Genomic DNA, 10,631 nt, shown 5'->3' on the forward strand with positions numbered 1-10,631 from the left:
GAGTTTTTTAGTGTTAGTGAATGATTCTTTAAGGAATTGTCAGTTTACTTGTGGTTAACACCAAATGTTCGTAACTGTTATTTTGAAAATGTTTAGTATAGAAACTTTTAAATAATTCTTCAACAGTATTTAATTTTAACAGTGGTTTACATTGGAAGAGGTTTACTTGAAATGAAATGTGACTTTTTTCTCTTTTTTTTTTTTTCTTTGTTGTTTTCAGGATATTAGTCACCTACTCCATTTTTGTTTTGTTTTACTGTTTTTAAAGAAAATATTCAATGTGATACTTACACAATTATTTGTAAAACAATTGAGTTAGGGTTTACTTCAAAGAGAACACTGCCTTCTTTATCTATATCTTGTCTACTTACCATCGTATTATAAAAATGTGTTTATACCCAGATAGATGAATACTTTCAGGTTACAATTTTTCATAACAAAGGTTGTCCCTTTAATCATGTCTTATTTTCTATTACTTTCAATAATATTGCCATCATTGATAGGTTTTTAGCTGTATATTTCTGTGTTTATGTAATTATGGAGTTTTACGATCACAGTTAAAGCAAAAGAGTTGTTTTTTGTTTGTTTTTTTTTCATTACCTGATAAGTGACAAGTATTTCTTCACACTGTCTTAATCATACGTCTGCCAACTTGTAACACTAGAAATTGGATTTCATTATCCTTGGTGGGTATAGCACAGACAGCTCATTGTGTAGCTTTGTGCTTTCACTACAAACAAATCTATTTGGGTTTGATGTGATTCAGTATCCAGGAAAATGATGAATGTGTAGCTGTGGTAGTATTAATATTTAAAAGTTTACCAAGAGAAAACATTTTTGTGTTCATTTGTTATGACACAGACCATTCAGCAGGAACTGTTTGAAGTCAGGCAACAGTGGCAATATATAAAACACTAGAGATAAACCAGACAGAATTATTGCATAAAATATTTTTTGTATTAATTTAGCTGTAATGTTTTTACATGTATTTAGTTGGTCACCTTTCTTTAATAACATTATGCAATAAAAAGTAGTATTGTGCTAGTGTTAGAGAACCTTTAAGGAAGTTATTTTCTTTCTTTCTAACTGGTGCAATTAACTAGCTTTATCTCCTACAGTAAAATGTGTCCATTTGTGTGCAATAGTTTATTTAAAGAAAGACATAAATTAACCTGAGTTTATTAATACTCCTCTTTCTAATACTGAATAATGGAAAATTAAAGTATTTGTAAGTGAAATATTATAATTAAACATTCTCATTATACTTCCTAGCTGTTTAAAATCTGTTATCAAGTGTATAACAAGAAATAATAATCATGGATTATTTTGATACAACTTTGTACATAAATATTTATATATAGTGAGAAGGATTAAGGGAACTTTGAGCTTTAATTTTTAACTTTTAGACATAGTGATGGAACACATCGATGGTACAAGTTCGATGATGGTGAAGTCACTGAATGTAAGATGGAAGATGATGAGGTAAGACTTCAAAGCAACAAATAAAACTTTTTTAATACATTACAGAATATAATGTAATTAAAAAAATATTGGTGTTATTACCTTTTTCAAACTGTTAATTCACACTGATTATTGAACTTTCAAATTTAAAATATTATAATTCTATTCCTTTTCCTCAAAAATATTCCAGAATTGTTATTTTAATATAATGCTTATGTAGTGTATAAAACTATGAACAAATGTTTGACCTTCCTTTAATTTCTATGTCTGAATTGTTAATGTGTCATATAATATTTTTTGCTTTTTTGCTGGCTTCAAATATTATATTTTTTCTAGTTCAAGTTTCAATATTTTTGGTTAGCTAAACATCTGTGATTCTGTACTTTCTCTTTGTTCAGCTGTGGAAATGTTGATTGACTTGAGAAATTTGAGTGGTCTATGCTTTGAAAAAGAACAAACTAAACAGATAATCATAAAAAAGAAGGTTTGAAACTTTAATATTTTAGAAAATAACAAGCTGAAATACCTTTTCTTTTCTGGGTTATGAACTTTAAAAAATGTGCAGGTTGATGCTATAATAAATAACAAAAAACTTTTAACTTTCACACAATTTATTTATAGCAAATTATTACAGTATTCATTATTATCTCACCAAATGTTTTATATCAGTTTTAGTGATGCAATATGTGTATACTTAAAATATGGTAAAAACACTGTGTGTTAATCAGTAGGAAGAGGTAATAGAAAAAATAGTGCCACTATGGGTGGTTTCTGTTACCACTTTCAACACATAATTTTAAATGTTCTTTCACAATGCCCCTCGGTGTGGATTCCTGTACGTGGTGAGGGGACCTCCCAGGGAAGGTTCTGTTCTATCTGGTTACCTTCTCTGGGATCTAAACATCCACCCACGTGTTTGCCGTGCGTGGCGACCCGTGAAGGGGAGGAGAGGATCCTGGTGGTTGAGGGGTCCAACCCTAACACACCACTTTGGCCTCGAATTCCTGTAGACGGGTGGCCTTTGGGTGGCCCCCTTGGGTCAATCGGCTGGTCCACTTGGGCTAGAGTCAACCAAGTACCAGTGTTGGAAGTTCTCAACGGGTGTTGTGGACATTGTGCCTGATGCTGGTGTTTGGGTATAGTGCTCACGAAACCCTGGCATTGCTGCATTGTCCTTGCGTGACTTTGTAGTGCGTCCCCTTGTAGGGCTCCATGGTGGGTGGGATCAGTGGGTACCGAAATTTTTCCTTTTTCCTATGGATCCTCTAAAAAATTTAAATAAAATTGTAAAAAAAACAGTCAATGGGTAAGTGACCACGTCTTGAATACTCAGAACAGCAATCTTCAACATCAGTAACACACGTACCTCAATTTCTTATATCACATTCTCTTTCGGAAAAACCTTTATGGCAAATGTCCCCTTTTTTTATTCAAAAGGGACTTGCTGGCTCTCCAAAGTCAGTAAAGAAACTTCGATCTGGTGACATATTGGTTGAAACATCCACATCCCAACACAGTGAACTCCTCTTGAATTCAAAGGCAATTGGGGATATACCTATTGAGGTTACACCCCATGCTACCTTGAATTCTTCACGAGGAGTTATTGTTGAAAGGGATTTGAAGAACGTTCCCGAGTCAGAGATTCTCGCTGGTCTCTCCACTCGAGGAGTTTCTGCAGTGAGGCGCATCTCCACTCGCAAAGATGGAGTTACACTGCCAACAAATACCCTCGTTTTAACATTTACTTCACCAGGTGCACCTGCCACCATCAAGGCAGGTTATCTCATTTGCAGGGTTCGGCCATACATACCAAACCCTCTTCAATGTTTCCAATGTCAGAGATTCAGCCACTCAAAGACATCTTGTCGTGGTTCCCTGACATGTGCTCGTTGTGGAGGCAAGGACCACGATGCCTATGACTGTGACATGAACCCACATTGCGTAAACTGCAATAGTTCTCACCCCTCTTACTTTAATTCTTGCCCAAAATGGTTGGAGGAAAAAGAGGTGCAACGTTTGAAAACGAAACATAACATTACTTATCCTGAGGCTCGGAAATTGCTGTCCACAACTCCATCTCGGACATATGCTGCTGCACTTCATTCCACAACTACAGTGGGAGTGCAGACATCTCTCTCTGTGCCTCCAGGAGAATCATTTTCAAAACAAATGAAAAGCCTTTTGACCTCTGTGGTTAAAAAGGTTGATGAATCGACTTCCACACCCATCTCTGTTCCTCCCATACCTTCCAACAAACCTCAAGATCCACATCTTTCAGTTTCAAATACAGGCATTTCTTCTGATACATCTTTTTCTCTCACCACAAGAGACAAAACAATTATTCGTTCGCCTCCTCAGTCACTGGATTCCCCTTCCAATAACAAAAACCTGCCCACCCAACCCAGAGCAGGATCCATGGAGGTTGATAGACCTTCTCCGACTAAAGACAGTAAAGAAAAAAGACGTGGTCGTAAACCGAAGGGTTCTCCAGCCACTTCACCTACCCGTTCTTAAAAATGGTCACCTAAATGCAATGGAACTGTCGAGGTTTACGTTCTAATCTGGATGATATCAAAACGCTGATTGCTTCCTACCATCCTGTTTGTCTTTCTTTACAAGAAACATTTCTCAAAACTGCTGATACTGTCTCCATTCGGCAGTTTTTTCTGTACAGAAATGACAGGTTATGTGATGGTCGAGTACATGGAGGGGTGGCACTGTTGGTTGATCAACACGTGCCCACCCTGTCTTTGTCACTCAACACATCCTTGGAGGCTGTAGCCATCAGTGTTTCCTTGGGTCATACCATCACTGTTTGTTCTCTGTACCTGTCCCCTGGAGAGACATATGATCAATCAGATCTTGATGCTCTCGTTGAACAATTGCCATCTCCATTTCTAATCCTAGGGGATTTTAATGGACATCATCCCCTCTGGGGAAGTGCTATTATTGATGGGAGGGGCCGATCTGTAGAGCGGATGCTCTCTGATCACAATCTTTCTCTTTTCAATACTGGTTCTTCCACTTACTTTCATGCACCTAGTCAGTTCTTTACCACTATTGATCTCTCAGTTTGCTCTCCTTCATTATTCTCCCATTTTTCATGGAGGGTTGACAGTAATCCACTAGGCAGTGATCATTTTTCGATCCTTTTGTGAGAGACTGGCCGTGGCCGAAGCCACCCTACCCGCGTGCCCCGGTGGAAGCTGGATCAGGCAGACTGGTCAACTTTCACTGCTCTCGCAGAACTTGATCCTGCCATCGTAAATCAGCCATCAATAGACGACTGTGTAGCAGCAGTAACTGACTGTATTACACATGCAGCTGCTCAGTGTATTCCTAAAACCTCGACACGTTTTCCACGATATCCTCGTCCGTGGTGGAATCCTGCTTGCCACTTAGCACGGAAGGCTCAAAAGTGGGCCTGGGATACTTTTCGTAGATATCCCACACTTTCAAACCGGGTTGCTTTCCAACGGGCCTGTGCACATGCTAGGTGGGTAAGACGTCAAAGCCAGAAGGAATCTTGGATTAAGCTCACAACCAGCATATCTTCTACCACCAGTTTCAAGATCATATGGGACAGGATTCGAAAGGTTAATGGGCACTACAATTCTGTCCCCCTCTCGATCTTACTCTCTGATGGTCAGGAGGTGACTGATGTTCGAACATCGCTAACACTCTAGGTGAAAGCTTTTGCCGGGTATCTAGCACTTCTGCTTGTTCCTCCACCTTCCTGGCCATCAAGACTCGGGCAGAGCGATCACCTCTTTCCTTTCGAACTGACTGTTTCTTTGACTATAATTGTCCCTTTACCCTGGTGGAACTAAAAATGGCCCTTCATCGGTCTGCCAGTACGTCTGTTGGACCTGATGATATTCATTATGACATGCTGCACCATCTATCTCCTGCTTCTCTTGATGTCCTTCTGATTGTTTTCAACTGGATCTGGCAGGAGAATGTTTTTCCTGATGCCTGGTGCCAGGCTATTATTTTACCTTTCTCTAAGCCAGGGAAAGATCCCAAGATTCCTTCAAACTACCGTCCAATTGCTTTGACGAGCTGTCTCTGTAAGACATTAGAAAGGATGGTTAATGCTCGTCTTGTTTGGTTCCTTGAATCAAACAACCTCCTCTCGCCCACCCACTGTGGGTTCCGTCGGCAGCACTCCACCACAGACCACCTAATTTGTCTTGAAACATCTATCAGAGAAGCCTTTCTCAACCGCCAACATCTTGTATCAATATTCTTTGACATAGAGAAGGCTTACAACACAACATGGAGGTATGGCGTTTTGCGAGACCTCCATACATATGGGTTATGTGGCCATCTACCCATGTTTATTAAAAAATTTTTAATGGACAGGAGATTCCAAGTTCGTGTGGGTTTGACACTTTCCCATTCTTTTGTACAGGAACTTGGAGTCCCTCAAGGCTATGTATTGAGTGTTACACTCTTCAGTATAAAGATAAATGCCATCACTGAACAACTCCCTCTCACTGTTGCGAATGGGCTGTATGTCGACGACTTTCACATCTCATGTCAGTCGTCAAACATGAGATATATTGAGCGGCAACTACAAACCGCCCTCAATTGTGTAATGGAAGTGGACTCTGGCGAACGGCTTTAATTTCTCTCTCCAAAACTGTATGCATGCACTTTTGCCGTTGACGGGGTATTCACCCTGATCCTGAACTTCATATCGGTGAAGTTTTGCTGCCAGTGGTCCCGGAGACCAAGTTCTTGGGGCTTATCTTTGATCGTAAACTGACCTTTATACCACACTTAAACAGCTACGGGTCAAATGCACAAGAGCACTGAACATCCTCCATGTTCTCTCTTCTACCAGTTGGGGGGCAGATCGCTGTTCAATGTTAAAGGTATATCGTGCTCTTATTAGATCGAAACTCGATTATGGATCAATGGTCTATGGCTCTGCCAGACCCTCGGCCTTAAAGATGCTGGACCCCATTCATCACCAAGGACTTCGACTCTGCACTGGGGCTTTCCGTACCTCTCCAGTTCAAAGTATATACATTGAATCTCATGAACCTTCTCTACACCTTCGCCGTTTGCAACTATCTTTACAATATACTTCGAAACTTCATTCCTTACCAAAGCATCCCACCTGGAAATGTGTTTTCCTTCCTTGGTGGGCAGTACTTTTCAGAACAGACGATCTGTCATTGCTCCGTTTAGCCTTCGCATCCGGGCGCAATTGGATGAATTGGGTCTGTCCTTGGATAACATTGCAGATTCCACAGGTTGGCCCATCCTACCATGGCTTATTACAGTCCCCAAATGTGACCTTTTTTTCAGTCACCTAAAAAAGGCAGATACTCCAGATTGGAAGTTCTGTCTTTTATTCAATGATTATCTTTCAAACAATCATTCAGTTCCCATTTATACAGATGGTTCCAAATCAGGTAATTCAGTGGGCTCTGCTATGGTTTGCTATGGGTCAGTAGTTGCACGCAGAATCCCTTCTACAGCTTCTGTGTTCACTGCTGAATTGTATGCCATATCTCTTGCCCTGGATCATATTGCAGCGGAGCAGTACTCCAACTGCACTATTTATACTGATTCGTTTAGTTCTATACTGGCCTTGGAATCGCTACACGTTAGCTCACATCCTATTCTCGCTGATATTCAAAACCGACTGGCCCATTTCTCATTAGCAGCTACTTCAATCCAGTTTTTCTGGATACCAGGCCATGTTGGTATTCGCGGGAACAAGCTTGCAAACATGGCAGCTAAATATGTCTGCTTCTGCACCATCACTCCTATGCCTATTCCGTACATGGACTATGATGTTGTCTTCAAGGCTTGGCTCCGTGCCAGCTGGCAGTCCACTTGGAGTGAGCAACGTGACAACAAACTTTTTCAAATCAAACCCAAAATTGGACTTTGGCCATCTAGCTTCCGTAAAGTTCGAAGGAGGAAGTTGTTCTCACTAGGCTACGCGATTGGTCACAGTTTTTTAACTCATCATTTTCTTTTATCTGGAACTGATGCACCAATGTGTAGTTTGTGTAACACTCAAATCACTATCAGCCACGTTTTACTTTCTTGCCATCGTTACAATTCTCAACGGCGGCAATATTTTAAACATATTTTTTCCCAGGGTCAGTCTGTAACATTGGACAAAGTTATTGGTGATGGTGACTCTGTCCACCTTGATAATGTTTTTAATTTTTTTAATGGCCATTAATCTTTTTAATCTCATTTAAGTGTTGCATATTTATTTATTACACCTTTTTAATTGTGGTTCCTTTTTTACAGTTTTAATCTCTCTCATTCAATTTGACATTGGACAATGGCCAGAACATTAAATAACTCGACACCAGGACTGGAAAGGCCAACTTCAGGTGACTAACGCTACTGTTTGAACTATCCGTTTGAACTACTCGTTAGTCGTCCTGGCGAGTTGTTATTATACTTTTGCTGCATATCATTTCACACTTTTACTACTTAACTTTTTAGTACTGGCCACATTGACTCATAACCTGGAACCAGGACTGGAAAGACCAACTTCAGGTGACTGATGGTGGTTTTTATACTTACCTGTTAGTCTTCCTGGCAGGTTATGATCATTACCATTCTGCTACAGGTAGTTCTTTACAACTTTGTTGACTGGATGTCAACATTGGTTTTTATGCCATTTTCTGTTTTAATTGCCGTTTTGCTTTTATCTTCAATTACTTTTACAAATTTTACTCCATTTACTTGACTTTATCTTTTTACTGGACATTTGGCTACTCATTGTTACAATTTTGCTATGTATCTTTTAAAACTTCTATTCTTTTACATTTTGATACTGGTCGCTATGACACATAACTCGGAACCAGGACTGGAAAGACCAACTTCAGGTGACTGACGGTGGTTCTTGAACTTACCTGTTAGTCTTCCTGGCAGGTTATGATCATTACCTTTTTGCTAGAGTAAATACCTTACAACTTCTTATACTCTGCCTTCTATCTTAACATTGTAGACTAGGTGTCAACATTGGTTTTATACTTTTTTGTTTTACCTTCATTTCCATTTATGTCTATTACTACATTTATTTATTATTTTTTTTTACATTTTTACCGAATGTCTGGCGCGCAGATAGCCTCGGTGCTTTGTGCCATAAAACATTAAATCAATCAATCAATCAATCTTTCACAATGTTTCACGTGATTAACTAATTCATAGTCATTGACTTCAAAGGTTTTCTTTAGAGCTGAAATTGAAAGATCATGTATCAAAGTAGGAACTTTGTATAACTCAAAAATGGCTCTTCATGTCAGCCTCATGGGAAATGTTTGAATAGAAGTTTCAGCTGAGTTTATTTATTATTGCAGTAGTGGAAACTGTTTTATTTCCTTTTATTCCTCTACTGAGAATGGAAATGCATTATTAGAGTTGCATGTTTGTATGGCTTCATTTCATACTATGTGTATGTTGTGTTATAGAAATTTTAATAATTTCTTTTTGTGTGTGCAAGGGTGTTGCACCATCTATGAATGTAATGAACATTAACTTACATCAAAGATAATAAATGCTCATTAACAGCAGTAATGAGGGGTGGAGGTGAATCCTCCATTAAAATGCCTCTTGTTCCAAACTGTCATCCTACATTGAGATTGGTTGAGACTAACCTGCTAACCTAAGAATAGGTAAATAACAAGAAACAAACATACACATATATTTTGTGTTTTATATATATTATCTTGGTCAACCATAACAAAGTAACCTCAAGACAAAGTTTTGAAAATATTCTTCAACTACTTAGAAGCATAAGATTTTTTATTATTATGTCCATTCAAAAGTTACAAAAAAAATGTTTGCACACAAGGCATAAGGTATGTCAAATATAGTAAGTTAAAACTTGCAAAGGCAAACTGTTTGAATGACACACTTTTTTTTTAAATATTTGAACATAGTGTTGAGTTTATTCTATTCAAACATTGCACACAAATATTGCTATTTACTGAGAACAAACTGTAACTATTAGATAATTTATTTTGACCAACAATGTTGTTGGAAAATATCACTAGGACACCTTACAAATATAATACACTGCAATTTTGAAAAGTAAAATTAATGAATCCTTGTCATTCATATGGTTTGTGTAGATTTGCAGCAGGAAGTAAACTGTTTCAGTCAGCAATATAAAACATTAAAGGAAATGTATTGATGAATGCAGAAATAGTTAACTTATTGGATATATACAATGAAATGTATGATTAACAGTGAAAGAATACACAGAAAGTTTAAGACATTAGTGTATTTTTGTTTAAATATTTTCACTGTAAAAATATAAAATACTAATCGTTACAGATCAGTTATTACTTTTCAGTACTTTTTCTAGTTCTTCAACATTTTATTTTTTACAGATGGACTCAATAACCTTAAAGTCTTTGTGAAATGAAATCTTTCATTTCAAGTTTCAGAGTAAATGTATAACTAAAGAATTTGAAACTATGATATAGTTTATTATATCTTGTGTAAGCTTTTCTTTTAATATTAAATCCTATAGAATTATGCATACTTCTAAACAAATTTTTTTTCATGAGGTGCTCTTATATTGTTTTATAACCTATTTCTGTTGAACTGTTCTATGTAAAGTTTCTGTTTCAGTAAGATGAAATGTACTTCATGTATTTCTGTTTTTTTATGATGTTTATTTTCATTGATATCACTCACAGGAAGACATCGTGAAAGGTATAAATTTTTATCTTCTTTGTTTTGTCTAGTAACATTTTGTTTCATTGCATGAAGGAAATGAAAAATCAGTGTTTTGGTGGAGAATATATGGGAGAAGTGTTCGACCACATGTTGAAACGTATGTCTTACAGAAGGCAGAAACGATGGTGGAACGCTTACATCCTATTGTATCGAAGACAAGATGTAGAACTTAACAGCCTGACATGTAGTTTACATAAACTCTCTCTAGGTAGGATTAATTTGAGAAAAAAAAATGTTTGTTCTCTGTAAATTATTTTATAAATATTTTCTTCTTTTATTTGGCAGAAAGTACTGGATTAATTTTTAAATGGTTTGCTGGTTGAATAACGTTTTACCATATTTATTGAAAAATTAAGCATTTTTTTTTTGTCTAATTTTTTTGCCTGATTGTTTTTGTGATGACATTTTTTGAAATTTTGCTCCTTTTGATGATAGCACAG

At 37.4% G+C, this 10,631-nt stretch overlaps 1 protein-coding gene across 5 annotated transcripts in view; it reads left to right on the forward strand.

The window, feature by feature from the left end:
* Positions 1-10,631, forward strand: part of LOC143240423 (ubiquitin carboxyl-terminal hydrolase 9X-like) — a 147,666-nt gene that overhangs the window by 114,915 nt on the left and 22,120 nt on the right. For all 5 annotated transcript variants that reach the window (XM_076482835.1, XM_076482838.1, XM_076482839.1 and 2 more), the window contains exons 41-42: positions 1,407-1,482; positions 10,225-10,399. In XM_076482835.1, coding sequence (XP_076338950.1) covers positions 1,407-1,482; positions 10,225-10,399 — 251 coding nt within the window. The remainder of the gene's footprint in view (positions 1-1,406; positions 1,483-10,224; positions 10,400-10,631) is intronic.

Source organism: Tachypleus tridentatus, chromosome 13, assembly GCF_004210375.1.
Source record: "Tachypleus tridentatus isolate NWPU-2018 chromosome 13, ASM421037v1, whole genome shotgun sequence".
NCBI lineage: Eukaryota > Metazoa > Arthropoda > Merostomata > Xiphosura > Limulidae > Tachypleus > Tachypleus tridentatus.